The sequence below is a fragment of the Alligator sinensis genome, unplaced genomic scaffold (genome assembly GCF_000455745.1).
Source record: "Alligator sinensis unplaced genomic scaffold, ASM45574v1 scaffold408_1, whole genome shotgun sequence".
Lineage (NCBI taxonomy): Eukaryota > Metazoa > Chordata > Crocodylia > Alligatoridae > Alligator > Alligator sinensis.
Window position 1 is genome coordinate 909,565 of NW_005842319.1, and position 19,684 is coordinate 929,248.

Below are 19,684 nucleotides of genomic sequence, written 5' to 3' on the forward strand. Positions count from 1 at the left end.
GCTCGTATCAAAGATATCTCGTCGAATAAGAGCTTCTCGGTTAAACTGTAACTGAAGTCTGAAGTTTAAAGTTAACTTTCTTCCTACGCTGTACATCTCGACAGTGTAAGTAGAGCCATCTTTGTTTGAACCAGTACGCATTTGTGCCTAATTCTACTCCAGCGGTCGAAAGTACCCATCTGTACGTGCCAGGTTTGTGGCCACAACCCAGCCGACCCTTTCCCGGATCCCCCTCGGCCCCCACACTGCTCAGTAGTATCACTTAAAAGGTGTTTGCCGGCAGTACTGTGTAGTAACTCTGGTTACTGTGCATTTATTTAGTACTTGATTATACAAGCACTAAATAAATGCACAGTAACCACTACTGCACAGTAGTGTCTTGTGTAGACGCGCCCAGGATGGAGGGCACATGGAGCAGATGTGGCATGCTTCATTGTGGCACTCCCTGCTGGTGTCCATGAAGTGTTGACAGTCCCCAAATGGGTTGTTTATCATTTTTGTTCATTTTGCATTATTTTGAAAAATGAAGGAAGAAAATGTTTCTTAAAAAAATTAAGAAAAAAGGGTCCCAGGACGTATATTTTCCATGAAGTTCCTGCTCCTGGCTTCCATTTTTTCTTCAGAAGAAAGAACATAGAGCATATGGTTTCCATGAGAAAAGATCAGAAGAGTGAGACTCATACTGGAACATGAAGCATTTGAACTGAGACACAAAATGGCAGGTGCCTCACAACTGCAGGTAGGGAGATTGATCTTTATATAAAGGTTCATCATAGAAAATACAAAACTGTCACATCTTACTTCAGTGTATGCCCAGGTAAATCACTATGACCTCATTTATTAGGGAACATCAATACTGGACAACCCCTAAACTGGCAGATCTAAAGAGCAAATATCTAGATGATATTGGTATGCAAATTATACTGTACTTAAATGCCTGGTTTTGGCTTTTGAGTGCCAGATTTGTAAAGGAAATGCTGAGCATTAGGAGATGCTGTTAAAAATGACTGAAGTCATCAGGAACTTATACACAAGATAGAAAGAGAGAGAGAGAGAGAGAGAGTGAGATAATACATATATACCTACATACATAATTTGTTTCAGGATCATTCCCCTAGTGCAGCATTTTGAGCATATCTCAGCTGGGGAAAATAAAAAACTGTATTTCACAGCTGTGATATCATTCTCACAAGTGATATTTCAACAAGAGCTGCAATAAAACCTCTCCCATGACATCAGAACTGTGAAATATTGCTGACTTCAAGTGCTGAAAACTCCCTCTCAGGAATAATTGTTTCCTGGCAATTGACATTTAGAGGACTGATCCTTTAAATGCTTGGTGCAGGCCTCATTTATGTTATTCTGCTCTCGACAGAGCTGCTGAGGAAGTGTTATGTACAGAAAAATGGATATAATGCCCCTTTGCAGGATTTGTGCATGGGGTAATGAAAAGAATGATGGGGATGCCTGTAACAGGATGATTTCCACTCCTTCGTACCCCAATGACCCAGCCAGACTGCACTAACAACAGAATAATGAATCTGTTCATATGCTCTGCTCCGTACCTCAGACCCATCCTCCCCAGTAAGGGGAACCATGTGCACACAACCAGAACTAACTCATCACCAGTCTTTTCACAGCTGCACTCAGAGCAAATATCATGACAAGCATGCTGTTAAATGGCAGCTTGCCAGAGCTGTGAACAGCCATGGCACTAATTAACTCACCTGTGCAGTTTGCAAGCACGCTCCAAAGCTGACTGTCAGGAAGATGCCTAAGAATAAAATGAAAGTTGAAAACATGATGTGAGATGGATTCTTCTATTTTATGTAACACCAGAGGGAGCATACCCTCTAGAGCAGAACAAGCTTAGAGATGGTGCATGAAGAGGAGGGTATATTGGCAGAGTGGTGAGTTGGGAGAGCTAAATGAGTCTAGAGACGTAGGGACCAGAAGGAAATTTAAATTGCACCGGCTGCAATTCCTCCTGGATTCACCTCTGAATTTGACCCTGTCTTCCCATCTAACTGCCTTTGAGTTTGTCCCTATTAGGGCTTTGGATCCGGAGAAGCTTTGGATGCTTCGGGGTCCAAAGCAGCACATCCAGGTTGAAACGCTGGCCTCATTCACCTTCCCCAAGTGATTCGGAGCTCCTGAAGAGCTTCGGAGCCTCCTTGGAGATCCGGCCATAGGGTATAATGGGGAAACAATAAAATATCTATCACTTTGCGATTTTTTGTCCAATTTGGATGCAATTTTCAGGGTGGTAGATTCTGCAGAGAGGATATCATCTGCCAAGTTTCAAAAAGATAAGTGCAGGGGTTTGGGAGAAACAGCACCCCAAATTCTTGAAAGCAAAACTCATGTCATGTCTAGGTGTTACAATATAGCATGGTAAAAAATGCAGAGGTGGTAGCCTATGCTGAGACCACAAAGTCTGCCAAGTTTCAAGAAGATCGGTGCAGGGGTTTGGGGGCAACTGTACCCCTAATTGTTGGAAGCAAAACTCCTGTCACGTCTATGTGTTACAACAAGGTGGGGGGGGGGGGGGGTCAAAGCTGCAGGGGTGGTAGCTCTTACTGAGACCGCAAAGCCTTTCAAGTTTCAAGAAGATTGGTGCAGGGGTTTGGTGGGAACTGCCCCTCGAGCTACAGACAAGCAAAACTCGTGCCATGGGTGCTTGTGGGACTGACTGTCCCACAAGCACCCATGGCTTGGGGCGGGGAGGGGAGACACTACTGCAGGCCTGGCTGCTAAGCTGCTGCGTTACCAGTTACCAATCAAGCAATTATGATTCACTCCGGGACCAGGCTACTACATAACGACTTAACAAGCATCAATTAGCACCTACAAAACCAGGTTAAGGAGAGGAAAGAATCAATACGGACAATCAACTGCCCCAGGACAGACACAGTTTTGGCACGAATTTTGCGTGTCAGCAGCTAGGGGTGCTGGGCCCCAGAACCCCCCTGCACTGATCTCCTCCACAGCTGGCAGGCGTCGTGGCCGCAGCAGGGGCCACCACCCCTGCAGCTGTCACCCCGCTGCACCTTAACACACGCAGGGTCACCCATGGCATGAGTTTTGCTTGTCCACAGCGTGGGGTGCAGTTCCCCCAAAACCCCTGCACCAATCTCCTTGACACTTGGCAGGCTTTGTGGTCTCAATAAGAACTACCACCGCTGTAGTTTTGACCCCCCTGTGGTGTAACACACACCCGTGAAAGGAGTTTAGCTTTCAAGAATTTGGGGTACAGTTCCCCCCAAACCCCTAAACCAATCTTCTTGAAACTTGGCAGGTTTCATGCTCTCAGCAGAGGCTACAATCCCTGCAAGTTTCATCCAAATTGGACAAAAATCCACGAAGTGATAGATCTTTCATTGATTCCCCATTATACCCTATGGCCGGATCTCCGAGGCAGCTTCGGAGCTGCTTCGGCCGGATCAAGGCGGAAACCCGGTCTGGAGCTCCAGATCAGATCATGGCCATCCAAAGCGGCTGGATCTGAAGCCGGATTGGATCGCTACCGATTCGCACAGGCCTAGTCCCTATCCCTTTCTAATAGCTCATGCATTTATTTACAGATGTAAATACCTTAATGCATTCTAGCTACATTCCTCCCCACTATTTCTTATGCTCCCTGACTTTACCTCCATTCAGTGGGACTTCTTTTATTTCTGTTGTAGAAAGGGTACATGTAGCCAGTGGCTCTTTTCTCTTACTGCTACGGCTGTATGTTTTAGGGCCCAAATTTTTTACCAGCCTAAACAGACACACCTTACATGGTCTGTGTAGCCAAACTGTTCCTGTTTGTGGAAGCCCTATTAATGATCATTAGAACTAGAGGTTCTTGGTTGTAGCTGTGGTGGTCTAAGGACATAGGCAGACAAAGTTCCTTGGGTAAATGTGGTGTCTTTTACGAGACCCACTATATAGCTGGGAAAAATTGTTCTTCACAAGCTTTTGAGCACGAACATCCTTCTTCAGGCAATTAGAACCAGGTGCATTAATTCTCCAGGCATCAACTCTGTCTCTCAGAATTCAATATTCCCTCTTCACTCTTCCTGTTAAAAATTGAATAGTACAACACCATTTTTTTAACAGGTTAACTTTGTATTTTACCTTGCAAAGCAGTAAAAGGATATTATTTTAACAACCCTGTTCCATTACCAACTCTTCATCTAAAAGTATCAACTGGTATTTCTTTATAGAAAATGATTTAGTGAAAAGAAATGTAAGAGCCTTGGGATTATTTTATACAATTTACTGCTAAGAACAGTGACATACTGAGAACAGTTGCTAAAGCCAGGCATGGTTTATGTTTAACTCCATCACTGAATCTCAAGGGCTAAACGCTACTTGACCTACACCTCTGAAAACTCAAAGACTTTCAGGGCACAAATTGGCTTTTGGAGTAGATACTGTTTGAATACAACTTCACAAAAGGTTTAGCGCAAAACAAAAACAGAGCCTCTCAGAAAAAAATGATAGTTTGGAATCTAGATTCAGCAACATTAATAGTTCCTCAGACTGTTGATGCAAAACCAGGGAAAACTCAAACCATTTCCTCTACATCCCTTTTTAAGTTATGAATATGTTTGGACTGATTCTGGCAATTACCATACTCTGTGAACAATATTTTTTCAGTTTATGGACATTTTTGTGAACTGATCTTTACTTCTTTTGGTATATTGAATATTCTTAATCACTTGCCATATATTATTCACTCTACATGGTTGCTCTCTCAAGTTACATGATTTCAAGTCTGCTCCTTGACTGGATGCCCAAATCTTATTTTTTTTGTTAAATAAGATAATTCCAAATAACATGCATTCATTGTAGGTTGGGTTTGTGGTTTGTTTGTTTTTTGGACAAATAATTATTCATGCTGAAATTCATGAAACTTCAAGGTTTGTGATCATGTTCATGAATACTCAGCAGGTATCCAAATGCTGAATAATAAGAGATGAACCAAATAATTGCTAATGAGACCCCACAAATCACAGTGAAGTAGCTCAGTGCTTTTATCCATGAGAATACCCACATATATATTTATTTAACTGTTTAACTAGCTGTAAAAAGCAAAAATGAAATGTGCACAGTAGGAATCTTGGTAAATTAAAATCTGTAGATAACCCCCTGTAGAATAAAACTGCAGCATATCAGGCAGTCTTAGTGCTCAGGATATATTGACAACTGCATCAATATACCCAGATATTTCACAAATCCTTTCATATGTACTGGTGACCTGGGATAGAATCATGGCCCAAATAAAATGAACACCAAAACTCCTATTGACTTTAGTGGGTAATGTCACACCAGTACAGCAATGCTGTCTTATTCAATATCACACCAATACACCAACAGTATCTTATTCGAGTTTTTCAGTTATATCCATCACATCATATTTTTGTTAGGTTCATTATGTGATGGCACTAGCAGCCTTTGCATGTAGTAATGTGACCCATCTAAGACCACCAAACTCATGTAAACTAATAAGTTGAACCCTGCCTTCCAGGAATTAAAAACATAATGAAGTAAGCGCATCATTTTGGGCTACCAAGATAGTGACTCAAATGAGCATTTTTAAGTAGTAGAAGAAAGAGAAAAAGTAAATAGCAGAACTACTTCCCCCTATTCAACAGAGAAATTACATTCAGTTTATCTGGGGGACCACATGGAGCATCTTAAACCTGAGAGCGGCCTAGCTCTTCGACACTTACAACTGCTCTTCTTCCTTTTGGGTTTATTTGCTGTAACACTGAATAAGTATTTCAGACAGTGCTTGATATATTGCCATTTTTCCTTGCAGGGATTCTTTGAGATTGCAAAGAACATTAAAAACATAAGAAGGAATGAGGAAGGATCCTGTACAGTAAAGTAGATCTCTTTAAGGACAAGAAAGAAATCATTGCTTGGACCTTTTTCTGCTGTCATAATGAGAACTTACCATTGCTTCTGGTTGCTGCTTTGGGTTGGGCAGCACCATCAAAGTTCCTCATCTCCATTATCCAAAAGGACTAGTGGCTTCCCAGTAAAGGAAAAGGTCTTGGAAGTGTCTGGAAATAACAGGAAGGAGCTTAATCGTTCCAAAAGGAGCTGGATGTGGAATCAGTTCTTTCTCTTGGAAGAATACACAGGATCTGACTATCAGTACGTTGGCAAGGTAGGATTCCTTTACACACATCTATGTTCTTATTTGAAAAAAGATTTAGGAAGCCCATTTTAATGAATGTGCAGGACTTGTGTATTGTCCAAATTTAGGAGCTGCTTCTTGTCTGATCAGCTTGTTATGATGAATAGTTAAAGTAGAGAGGACTGCAGAATAAAGCTGTGCTTCAGTAGCAACACAGGGGAATGAAAATGCTCTGATCTAACTAGCATGGTCCACAGACATTTCTTTGTGTTTATTTTAAAGCTTTTGATCTGATCATTGTCTCAAAATCAGAAACATGATCCAGTAGGAAATTCTGGATCACCTGATGTAATATGTTGCCTGATGTAATATAGCATCTCATCACTGACTTCACTGGAATTATTGCAATTTAGACCAGATGAGAATTTGACCTAAAAGGTTTTAACAAAATATACATCTACAATCTATGTGAAGTGATACATTCCCCTTTTTGGAATTAGCCAACACCCAAATTATAAAGAAAGAAGCTCAACATAGAGGTTCAGAGATCATTTTGACAAGAGTTAATTCTCTAATATAGCATAGTATATATAGCTAGTATATTACTAGCATATAGTAATATAGCATCTCATCACTGACTTCACTGGAAGTATTGCAATTTAGACCAGATGAGAATTTGACCTAAAAGGTTTTAACAAAATACTCTGCCTGCCAAAAAGTAACTATTTCACTGCTCATTTCCCACTTCAGCTTGTCTGCCACTGCTATTTTTAATTATATTTTGGAGAGCTGCTGAAATTTTTGTGTTTTGCTTTGGAACACAAAGTATGTAGGGCACTAAAAAAAGAGCATTTGCCACATTAGAAAGAAGCAAAACAGTTAAAACCTTTTTTTTGTGCTCAAAGCATGATAGCAGTGAGGAAAGCGTCTGTAAAAATCACACCTGCTTCCTGGCTATATCTGCTCCCTTTGTGCTGTAGAGTCACATCTGCTACCTTTATTGAGGCTACAGAGTTAACACAATTATGGAAGAGCCAGAGAGATTTTATGCCACCATAGCCACCATCAATAACAGTGCCAATAAGATACAAATGCAGAAACTGTACAACTGGTAACGATGTATGAGGCAGAAAGTGCACAGGTGGTTTTCCTATTCAAGATGGAGCTGTGCCTGGTTTACCCTGGCCATTTAGGACTTCTAGACAATGCAGTTGATCATGGTGGCTCGCCACTTGTTCTCCCCCCAGAGCTCTGCCTATTCTCCTCAGAGCTGCTCCCCATGCCTGAGCTGTTCAGTGTCAGGTGGATGTGACAGCCATCTCCCACTGCACTGCAGAAAGGCATGATTCAAGTGAAAGAAGAGCTAGTCTGCTAGCATTAATAGTGAGGCAACCAGGTGGATCAGCATTCATTAAAAGTCCTTTTGGCTCTCTTCTACAGGAGAAAGCCAAAGGCATCAAGTGGTCAGAGAGGAGGGAAAGAGGAGATGAGAGAGAAAGAGAGCGGAGAATGGAGGAAAAACTTAGGGAAGAGAGGAATCAAGAGGAGAGAGAACCATAGATGATAAAAGAGGGAATGAAATGGGGGGAAAGGGTTGGGGAAAATGGCTGCCCATAAAGAAAACAAAAACACACTGACATCGACTGAAAACCAGCAGAAAGGGAAGAGTAGCAAAAAGAAAAAGCTAAGAAAAACCTGTCATTTGCCCTGTAAATTCTGACACGGAATCCACTCAAATCCCAAGGGCCATGGTTGCTCCATGGTAGACTTCAAGTAACAGTCACTGACTTCAAGTGAGACTGATGCATAACCTTCAGGGGGAGAGAAAAGTATGGCAGAATGAGCTTGACGAGTGGCTGTTAAGAAAAAATAATAATAAAGCCTCTTTGGCCTTGTAAACCAAACAAGTTTGATGTGGAGTCATTGAGAGAGAATAAATGTGGAAGACCATAATGTTATTTTTAGAGTTACTTTTCTGTCCATAACTGGCACTTTAATATACTCACTATTGCAAAGCATGGAAGTGACACATGATATATAAATGTCATCGATTCCATGTCCCTGGGCTGTTCACAAGTGGCCTTTCACACATCCTTCAAGTGCCAGAACTGCTCTCCCTCTTGTAATTGAACAATTAGCCAAAAGGCAGTAAAGACCAGCTATTTATTATTTGACACAGTTGAATATTTGAGTGAGACTAAAGCATGGGAATATCTGAAGAATATATAATTTAGGTAACCAAGCAATTTAACTGAACCAGTGGTTTTCAACTTTTTTTTCATTTGTGGCCCCTAAAAAATTCAAATGAAGGTATGGACCACTTTGGAAATTTTCAATGGAAGTGTGAATTGTAAGTATGGGTATTCATATACTTTTGATTGATCATCATCATCTTTCACAGACTCCTTAGACATAGTCTGCAGACCCCCAGAGGTCTATGGACCACAGGTTGAAAGCCTATGAACTAAACAATTACAAATGTCTGGTGTGGGCAAATGAGGATAATGAATGTAGACCCTGGCTTTCCTGTCTCTTGGTTGGGTGCTTGAACCTCTCAGCCATCAGGGCATAATTATGGGCAGACCCATATCCTCCTCCTCATTTTTGGGGGGTCACTCTGTCTGTGAAATAGGAGCTACATTAAGAGGATCAGCTAACAGACTGCAGGATTGAGAAGAAAGAATAGCTTAATTGGTGGAACATCAAAACCATTATAAAAAGAAGGAAGAGTTGTTAACACCTGTGGAATGAAGAGTTTAGAAGGAATCAGATAGATTATAATGAACCATGACATTAAGTGCTTCCCTCAGTGCTGCCTGAATAGAAGTGCTGCTGCCAGTTGGTTTTAAATGTTGGGTGGACCAGGAATTAAAAGGGGGTGTGACTCTACCACTGCACCCCCCTGCCCTGGGTCCACCCTTCTCTGGCCCTTATTTAGATACTTAAAGGCACTGAACTCTTCTGAGAATTGGGATACAGATTTGTTTGTGGTGAGCACTTGAAAATCAGCCCTCATTACTAATATATCACACAGGATATTGCAGCTGCTGCCTCTAAGAAATTCCTGTCAACATTGTAAGAATTGCTCATATGCACTGGCCACATAAGCAGATCCACCAGTTCTGGTCTGTGACTATGAGTCTTATTCCTGCATATTCAAGTAATGAAGCCTAAAAAAAAACCCACCCCACTGTCGGTTAGTCTCAGACATAATCACATAAGAAACTCTGAGAAAAGTTCTTGGCTGGAATTATTCATTGTGCTGCTGAATAACTTGTGAGCTGAGGCTATTAATTGGAGTGTGATTGATGGGTATAGTGACATTTTAACTTGAAGATTTCTCTTCTTCTGGTTCAGGAATTATGACACTTGGTAGGGGCTCAATCCCAAAATAAAATAAAAGGATCATAGGAGCATAAAAGTACAGAGGTGCCCAGCACTACTCTACAGCACTAATCCAAAATATTGTGGTTCAATTTTTAAAAAGAAATTGATCATACCAGTAGCTACTCAGTGGGATTTAAAAGGTTTAGGGGATGTACTCGTTTAAAATCATAGGGGGAATGTGAGTGTGGGCACAGCCAAGGAGATTTGCCCATTATGTGGTGGTGAATGAAGATATTTTCCTTAGCACAATCTTCATAAATAATAGATACTGTGTCTGTATGTGGTAGATCCTTTAAAAGACTTTACCGCTGACTACATACAGCTGAACAAAAGATGCATCTGTTCATTGACCTCTGACATGAATAGGTTTGTCAGAACCCAAACTTACAAGTTGTTGCCAAATAAGGGAATATGATGCCTTTTCTTTTCGACCAAGGAAAGTTCTAAACAAACCCTAAATCTTATTTATTAACCAAGATATAGCTTTTGGCAGCCCGCAGTGGAAAAGAACTACTTACTTTCTTGATAACATGGAGGACAACCGTAGAACAGCTTTGTCACATTGTTAGTCTGTCACCAATAAGGACTGCTAGCCACAGTTTTGCTGTGTCTTATTGATGGTCACATAATTTAAGCAGCAGGCTTGCCTGCAAGATATCCAATGTTAGTACCCCCATACACTCCATCATAAACTATCATCCTCTACTGACAATTTCATTTTTTCTAGAGAGATAAAGTCAGAGTTCTTCATCTACTGTGTTTTTGGCAGTGCATAAAGACTGTTGCCTTACTTTGGCCAAAGTTAGAATCTTTTTCTTTAGTTTCTGTTACTACATCCTTGGCTGTAATGGGAAGTACCTTTAGGACAAACAGATTCTGTTCTACACTGCTTTTTCTTTTCATTATGGTCCTTCTGGGGATAAATGTGATACAACACCAGTGATAGTATGTTTCCCTAATGATTTAGCATTTTCTAGGAAACCACAGAAAGAAAAGGCTGGGCCAATCTGAACTATATCAAGAGGTAACATTCAGGCTGTGTGTCAATAAATAACAAGTAATATTTTTGTTGCTGGCACACAAAAAGGTCTGTTTGGATATCAGTGGTTATCACATAGCATAAGTTGGGCTACTATGTTTCAGAAAATGACTCAGGTACTCCAGAAGTTAAATGGTATCATCTGTTAACTGGACAACATAACAGCAATCAGGAGACTTCTTTGTTTCCCCTCTTCTGTCATCCTGTCCTTGGCACTGAAATTCTCATTATAATTCCCTACAGAAAAAACAAGATGTGAAAATTCAAACGAAAATGCTATTATTGGCATCTGCACATTTTAGTACATTCAATACATTTTTTTTGCTGGCAGCGGTTTCCTTCATTATTTATGTTTCCAGCTTATAACTAACACTGTGATTTACTCTTTGTTTCCAGTTTCCTGTTACAAAATACTGTTACTGTTTGTTGACTTAGAGAGGCCCAAAAGAAAAGATTATTTTGCTCATTCAGTGCAGCTATTTAAAGGGTTTTAGATTTATCCTGATGCTTTTTGTCTCCAGTGTTAATGCACATTTGCTGGGTTAGAATCTGCACCCTGCCCTGAGGAAGTAAAGCACAGAGCCCAGGAAGTAGGAAGGCTTAGGTGGCTCTCATGTGGCTTCCTAATTCTGAGCTGTCCCAGGTTCTACACTGTCCTCAGCAAAATGTTGACAGCATTAGGACATGTTGAAATAACATCAACCTCTGGCTGACTTTCTATGGATACCAGTCCTGCCCAGAACCTCTGCAATATTATGTGCCACTCAGCTGAACCCCCCATCTCCACCCCTACTTTCCTTCATGCACATATAAGCACACAACACACACAATCCAGGAGGAGAGAGGGCTAAAATGGCCTTAAGCCTAGGGTTGCCCTGGAATCTCCAGGAATTAGATATAAATCTCCAGGAGACTGCTGAAAGTGATAGGGCAGTCATTAAAATAAACATTAAATGTCAAATCCGATCTATACAGTAGTCCAGTGGATTTTTAAAATGTAATAGTAATGTGCATTTACCTTCCTGATGTAGTCTTGAATTTTATTACATCATGTAATGAAGCCTCCCAGAATAGATTCAAACAGAATTGGCAACCCTACTTAAGCTACCTTTGTGCCCACCCAATCCTGATCCAGCCTCAGCACATCTTCTATACCGTGGCTTGCAAAAGGGGTCCTTAAAAGGGAGCCTGTCCATCACAGAAGCTGTTCGAAGGTACTTCTCCCACAGCTGGATACAGGGCCTTTAGGAATATTTTTTATCTCACCCTTCCACCTCACCCACAGTGTTTTATGTGTTTTTCAAAGCACTGTGCAAACATTAGGTAATTACAGTAATCTATTTACTGCCCTTGTGAAGTAAGCATTATCATCAGCCTTTTATAGAGGAGGTAAGGGATTCACAGAGAGGTTAACTGACTTGCCTATAGCCACAAAAAAAAAATAAATACAAGTGGAAGGATTAGAAAACAGCAGTTCCGAATGCCTAAACCCTTGCTCAGGCTACTAGACCACCTGCCTTTTGCTTTGACAGGCTAAGTATTTGTCTGTCTGGTAAGAGATAGAACAAATGCCATGGGCACTTCTGCACTTCCTTTATTCTTCAGCTTCATCATTCATATTTTATGTCCCACTACTTGACTTTCCCAACTGCCCTTCATTCCCATATTGAATTGCACACACATACACATGCTTGTCTTATATTCCTCTTTGAAAGATTTACTGGCATTGATAGAAGTTCTCTGTACTGTCGGTCTCTGTGGAATAGAGATAACTTTGAAATGTGGGACAGTTGAGAGGTTAGAGGCACAGGAAGAGAATCTAGAAACATTTTCTGAATTTCAAACTGTCGCAGTTGCACAAGGAAGGCAGATAATGAGAAAAAGGGCGGGGCAGGTGGAAACACGATTCGGAGAAAGAAAGGGCAGGCAATCTTAGGACCTCTGGTATCTTTGATGCTTGTTATTATGGATCTATTTAGTGCAGCTGTCCTAGAGTCTAGATGCATTGTGCACATTTGTAAAAGCAATGTCAATACAATAGCAGAGCCCTCAAGCAGGCTCATAGGTCATCTAAAGCAACCGGCTCATAGGTCATCTAAAGCAACCCATAACTTCTCCAATTCCAAAGAGTATTTCTCAAATCCACTTTCCGATTCTGGTCAATTAGCTTTTTCAATCAATCCTTCTCAACCCAGAGAAGCCTTGAAAAATTAGTCTTGGTGTTTCAGACCCATGTGCTATTATTTTATCCCTGTTGAATGTGCTCCTCTGTATTTCACTTCTTGTTTTTTTTTTATCTATCATTTTCTAAACTAAATTAATTCCAGCAGCCACACATGGATGAATTACCCAGTATATTACTCACATTTTGTGACACATCTTGTTCAACAGAGGAGGCCTCTCAAAATCTTTCTGGACTCTGTAGGTGTGCTCTAGTGTTTCCATAAATCATACACCAAAGAGATTTTCAAACTGTAGTTTAGAGGCTACTGCTGATATTCAGACCACTTCTGTCTCAAGTAGTCCACTTTATGCTAGCATCCAACCACTTCACAGTCTTTTATGTATGCATCCCCCTGTGAGTAGGGAAGTGCTATTATCCAGTTGACAGTTGGGAATGGAGGCAAGGAGGGCCTAAAGATTTGTCTACCCCACCTCTGTGATGCATCTGAGAGTGTATCCATGAAGTGTGCCCCACTCACTCATTTCTACTCTGTGTGTGCAATGGGCATGAAGACTTCAGTGTAGCAGCCTTTAAAAAATGGCCTCACCGGAACAGAATGGGAAGAGCTGCCTGGCAGAGACAGAGTTTGTCCCAGAGGGCACACTGCAGGTTCTGAGGGCAAGTGAAGCTGTTTGGGAGCAGCCCTGTTGGAAGTGGCAGGGGTGATGTAACCCCAGCACAGTTTTGAAAGAGCCATTAGCAAAAGCCCAGGAAGGGCCCTGAGCTGGGATTGGCTGAGAGGCTTGGATAAAAGGGGGAGCAGTTTTCCCGTGGGGGGGGGGAAGAGAGAGAGGGGGCTGAGGGACAGGCTGAAGACCGGATTGAGAGTCTCAGCACAGTGGTCCCTCGGAGACCCCCTGAGAGAGGCCTGCAGGAGCAACAGTGGAGAAGCTGCAGCGGCAGGAGCAGGCAGGAACTGCTGGTGTGGAGAACCCAAGTCTGAAGAGACCTGACTGCAGCTGGTGTGGCTGGGTCAGCACAGCAGAGCCGGGGTGGGGACTGCCGGAGTCTGCCCTAGTTTCCCTGAGGGATGAGGGGCCCCAGGGGCAGGCAAAACCCAGGGAGGGGCTGCATTTGCTGGGGCTGTGAGGCTGTGTGGGGCAGGAGGGTTGCTATAGCCTGCAGCCCAGGCACTGCTCACAGCAGAACCAGGGAAGGGGGGCAAAGGCAAGGGAAGGCTGTCTTGTAGGAACTGCATAGGAGCTGCTGCTTGCTGCTCAGAGACCCCAGGAGCACGGAGAGGGACACCAGTGACAGGGAGCATCCACAGACCAGGTGCAGGGACACAGACAGTCCCGCTCCCTGAGATACCCCGCCAGGGGCAGGGCACCAGGGATCCCCCGGACACCCGGTGAGAGACTGTGTAAATAAGTTCTTGAGGGTTTATTAGACAGTATATCCATGTGCTTATTTAATGATTATTTGTTATGATGTAAATAATTAAATCTTGTAAATAGTTTGAGAACTGTCTGCAAGGGTGCTTGATTGTTAGGGGAGGCTCTCCGCTCGGGGGCACTGCAGCAGCTTCCCAGGGGGGCTGGGCAGGGCTACTGGGTACCCCAGGATCCCATTATTCAGGTGAGGGTGCATGTAGTGTCGCGCCCAGGGTTACATCAGCATAGTGCTGAATAGGGGTGTGCAAAATTCACCTGATTCAGGCTGTATTTGGGCCATATTCAATTTGGATTTGGATTCGGCCCAAATCAGGGACACTGATACAATTTGTTGCTTCGGATCACTGTCCCTGATTCAATTCAAACCAATCCGAATCTGAAGATTTGATGCTGATTTGTAGAATCAGCAATTCAGCTATAGACACAGCTTTAAATGCTTTTTCTACATACCTTGAGGTACCAGTGTGGCTCATGAATGCTGCAATGCTGGGGCAGATGGAGCATCCCACAGGAGCATGGGGGAGGAACCCCTGCACACTCAGCAGAGAACCTGGAAGTGGACTGGAAGTCTGCTGCTGAGCGCACTGGGGAGTGCCCCATGCTCTTGTGGGACACTCCATCTGCCCCACCATTGCAGCATTCACGAGTCACCTGATACTTTGAGGTATGTAGAAAAAACATTTAAACTGTGTCTATGTCCGCATAGCTGAATCTTTCCAAATCTCTCTGAATCGATTCGGGGGGTTCTGATTCAATTCAGAGAAATTAAAGGGTCTCATGATTCAATTTGGATTCAGAGATTCAGTCATCAAATCTCTGCCAAATCGAATCAGTGCTGAGCATATCTTGATAACCATGCCCAAATCAGAGAGTCTGAGAGATGGTCTAACCTTCATGCTCAGGGTTATTCTAAGGTGGCAACCATGCCACATTTTGGGGAGTGGATGAAGGTCCAGGGAGGAGACAAGATTAGCACTGGTACAGTGGCAGTGTAGACTTGTCCAATGTGAACTGAGGGTATGCAGGAAGCCTGGGGAAAACCATGGAATCAAATGTGGGCGTCCAGAGTCCTAGTCCAGTGCCCTGAACACTGTATCATCCTTCTTCCTCTGCATGGAACAGGCTCATTTTACAATGCTGCTTCTGCTTCCGATTTCCAGCTACAAAAATACACCAAAAAACTTCTAAACTCACGTCTGTGTTGTTCCCCTATACTTAACATCACACAGAAGCCATTCCTCTAGGTTACTTAAATTGTAAGCTTTTTGGGACAAGGATCAGCTTTTTATTCCCTGTTTGTATGGTGCTTAGCATAAACAGTTTTAGCCCATACAGTAAGTAGTGTCATATATATATGTTACCTCCAAACAGCATGATTTCTAAACTCTAAACAGTCCTTCTTTCAGACTCAAAGTTCCCTCCATTGACAAAGATTAAATGTTATTCCAGTCTAAGTTACTGAAATATATTCGGTGTGAGGTTCAAGGAAACTTTGTTTAAAGAATAAGCTTCCTGACACTGCGATTTCCCTCCCCTGCTGTTGTGGCTATTTCTCTTCTTTGGGGAACCTGGTTCAATCTGGGGGAATAGCAGATTGAAAGCTTTGGCCAGTCAGCATAACATTTCAAAATGTAAACTGAAAATGTGTTGTGATGTGAAAAGCTGCTGTCCATCTCAGTGCACTAATGCAGACTGCGACTAGCAGATTCCCTTCACTTTCACCATTAATGTGGTGAAACAGAAACATCAGCACGCACTGCAAATACTTCTGTGCTCAATGGAGCTTGTATGTCATGAGCGTCTGAGATAGCAGATGAACAAAAGTGAAGAATGCAACTCTCAGGAAAGGACTGAAACAAAAAGCACCAATTTTCTCTCTCTTCCCCCTGTCCCCTCCTTTTTCAATCCTATGGAAAAAGAAGATCAACAAAGTTCTGGAAGAATAGAGTGGTTGTGAGGGCTGAGAAATAAAGTTATAAGTTAGAGAAGCAGGAGAGAACATTTTGGCAAATATTTTTTCTAGAACCAGCCTGAACATTGCTTTGGTTTCCCTTTTAAAATAAAATAATAGGTTAATGAGTTTCATGAAAGCAACCCTTCTACCTATTCTACCCCCCACAGTTTCCCTATGAAACAGAAGCATCACATTTTTAAGGTATTCTGCTGAGGAATATGACATTCAATACTGTGTTCCCATTCAGATTATTCCAAGATCTCCAGTGAAAATAAACCCTCATTCCTAGACCATGAAATACTGGATCCTTAATCCATCATTAGCCTCAAAGTAAATCTTGCTCCTCCTGCATCCTGAGAAATGTGACTGGAGAATATTTGGTTGGAGGGAGAAGAATGAAGGGAAATTGGCAGGGAAATTCTGCTAGGAATCAGGGCTTGCTTTCAAGCTCAAGGCCTTCTTAACAGATAGTTTAGGCCTCCTACAGGACCCTGGGGATCTGTCCTGTTCCCAGTTTCAGGACTGTTTCACAGTTTTTCCTGCAAGGGAACAAAGATGATGAATGTGAGATTGTGAAAGAATTTTCTCCTCTTAGCTTTTGATGTAGAAATGAGTAATTAGGTCTGTACTCTTTGCACGCAAATAGCATATTAAAGACTGAACCAGAAAGAAAAACGTGTGGCTCTGAAAACCCTGTTCCTTCAGGAACTTGGATTTTAAACCAGACATGGATACTCACGTGTTTGAGTCCATCTCTCTCTCTAGCTCTGTTTCATATATATTATATATAATGCACACACATACTTCTGGACATGATTGTCAGCATCAAGCACTCAGACTATCAAGGGGTCACCTTTGTCAGTAAGCAAAAGATGAGAGTTTGCTTTCAAGTGAATCCATCTGGGAATAGTAAGAGGCTGTTACCTGCTGAAGGAGCCTGATGTTTTATTCAACCCTCTCCCAGTAAAAAAACATTTCTGTATTTTTAGGTCATGGGGTTGCTTTTTATTTATAGTTTATCTTTACGAGAGAGTTCCCCCCATGAGGAAAGAGGTTCTTACTGAAATAAATATATGTATTTTTTCATCTAACCCTATGAAACCATGTGAATTCATAGAGAAATAAAATTATAAAATTGTTGAAAGGCTTGCTCATAGGCACATGTCTGATTTTTAAGGCCTTTTTTGGGGCAGAGGGAAGAGAGAAATTTTGTGAGCAGCAACTAGTTTTTGAATTAAACAAATCAGTTCTAAATGATTTAAAGTGAAAGATTTGAGGAATAATTCTGACATCCAGTAAACACAAAAAGATGTTCCAGGCAAGCCAGATGAGACAGCAGAAGAAATCTAACTTGGACATGCAATATAAATTATTTGTATTCCATATTATGCATCTCCTAAATTAGAACATTGAGAACCAGATCAAGCAAAAACATATTAAACATGTGAATAAGTGTATGTTAGATCAAGCTCCAAAAGAAGTTGGAGGGGGTATTCATGCTGCCCTGTGCCTGTAAAGCCACCCTTTTAAATACAGGGCCACATATAATTCACATTAAATTCCATTGGCTACAGTGAGCTGTGATCAAATCCACGAAACAAGTACTGTATGCAAAATGGAGGAGCATTGCTTCAGATGTGTGTGACTATTTTGCTCCTGCTTCTGTGGGACTTTATGAACAATGGGATATAGTATATATGTGCCTCTTATCTAGTAGGAATCTTTTCTAACAGAGAGGAAAATAGAACACAGTAAAGAAAAATTATTAATCTGTAGAGGAAGTAAATAAAATGTGAATATCCAGACGGATATTTCTTTTCTGCATGTGAACTGTTTTGCTTCTCCTTAAGTTGTGTGAAAATGGCAGGACTATTTAGTTTCCATATTGAAAAAAAAATGGAATATAAGAATTAGGCATTCTTAAGCTATATGTCTGTCTCCCTTAGAGATGGATCTGAAGGAAAGGTTTTGCAAGGTACAAATGGCAATGAGTTGTAAACTGTTCCCTGAGTGAAAGTCATAGGACATTCAATGCTTGTATACTGAAACATCTTCCCATTAGGATATAATGTATCATAGAATCATAAAATATTAGGATTGGAAGGAACCTCAAGAGGCCATCTAGTCAAAACCTCTGCTCAAACCAGGACCATCCCTAACTAGATAACAGGGCTGTGAGAAGCTTCGGTCCCTGATTCAATTTGGCGGAGATTCAGCCCAATTCGGTGGCCGAACCTCTGAATCTGAATCAAATCAGAGGACCCTTTAATCTCTCTGAATCAAATTGGAACCCTCCAAATCGATTCAGAGAGATTTGGAAAGATTTGGGGATTCGGACATAGAGGCAGCTTTAAATGTTTTTTCTACATACCTCTAGGTAGCAGGGGCTTGTGAATGCTGCGATGCTGGGGCACATGGAGTGTCCCACAGAAGCACGGGGGGCTCCCCAGCGCACTCAGTAGCAGACCCGGAAGTGGACCAGAAGCACTTCTGGTCCACTTCCAGGTCCCCCGGGGAGCACGCCAGTGGGCCCCCCTGCACCCTCCTGGCTCAGCAACTTGTGCCTCCTGGGTCTGGGGCAAGCACCCAGGGTCCCCCTGTGCCCAATCACCAAGCCGGGGAGGTGCGGGGGGTGGGGGGTCTAGCGCGCTCCCTGGCAGACCTGGAAGTGGACCAAAAATACTTCTACTCCACTTCCAGGTTCACCACCGAGCACGTGGAGGGCACCCCTGCACTCCTGTGGGATGCTCCATGCATCCCAACATCACAGCGATCATGAGCCATGCCTGCTACCTCAAGGTATTTAGAAAAACCATTTAAATCTGTGTCTGTGTCTGAATCACTGATTCTCCGAATCAGCATTGAATCTTCAGATTCGGATTCAGCCGAATCGAATTGGGGACAGTGATCTGAATCAAAAAATCGAATCACTGTCCCTGATTCGGGCTGAATCCAAATCCAAATCCAAATCGAATACAGCCCACTTCACACACCCCTAGTAGATAATCCCAGCCAAGGCTTTGTCTACCTGGGTCTTAAAAACCTCTAAGAATGGAGATTCCACCACCTCCATGAGTAGCCTGTTCCAGTGCTTTACTGCCTTCTTCATGAGAAAGTTTTTCCTAATATCTAACCTAAACTTCACTTGGTCCATCTTGATACCATTGCTCCTTGTTCTCTCATCTGCCATTACTGAGAGAAGTCTAGCCCCATCCTCTTTGGAATCACCCTTCAGGTATATGAAGGCTGTTATTAAACTGCTCCCTCAGTCATAGTTTCATAGTTGGTAGGATCGGAAGGGACTTAAGCAGATCATCAAGTCTGACCCCCTGCCATGGGCAGGAAAGAATGCAAGAGTCAAACAATCCCGGCTAGGTGATTGTCTAGCCTCCTTTTCAAGACCCCCAGGTTAGGGGTGAGCACCACCTCCCTTGGAAGTTGGTTCCAGCTCCTAGATGGCCTGACCATGAAGTAGTGCCTCCTGATGTCCAGCCTGAATCTACTCTCAGTCAGTTTATGGCCATTATTCCTTGTTACTCCCAGTAGTGCT

The 19,684-nt window shown here is 42.4% G+C and overlaps 1 protein-coding gene across 4 annotated transcripts in view; it reads left to right on the top strand.

Annotated features, from left to right (window-relative positions):
- Window positions 1-19,684, top strand: part of CDH6 (cadherin 6) — a 136,158-nt gene that overhangs the window by 66,087 nt on the left and 50,387 nt on the right. For 3 of the 4 annotated variants that reach the window (XM_025209959.1, XM_025209957.1, XM_006028534.3), the window contains one exon: window positions 5,813-6,166. In XM_025209959.1, the coding sequence (XP_025065744.1) occupies window positions 5,939-6,166 (228 nt within the window). In that variant the 5' untranslated portion in view covers window positions 5,813-5,938. Of the gene's footprint in view, window positions 1-529; window positions 740-5,812; window positions 6,167-19,684 lie in introns of all 4 variants that reach the window. The other variant, XM_025209958.1, reaches the window with a different exon arrangement.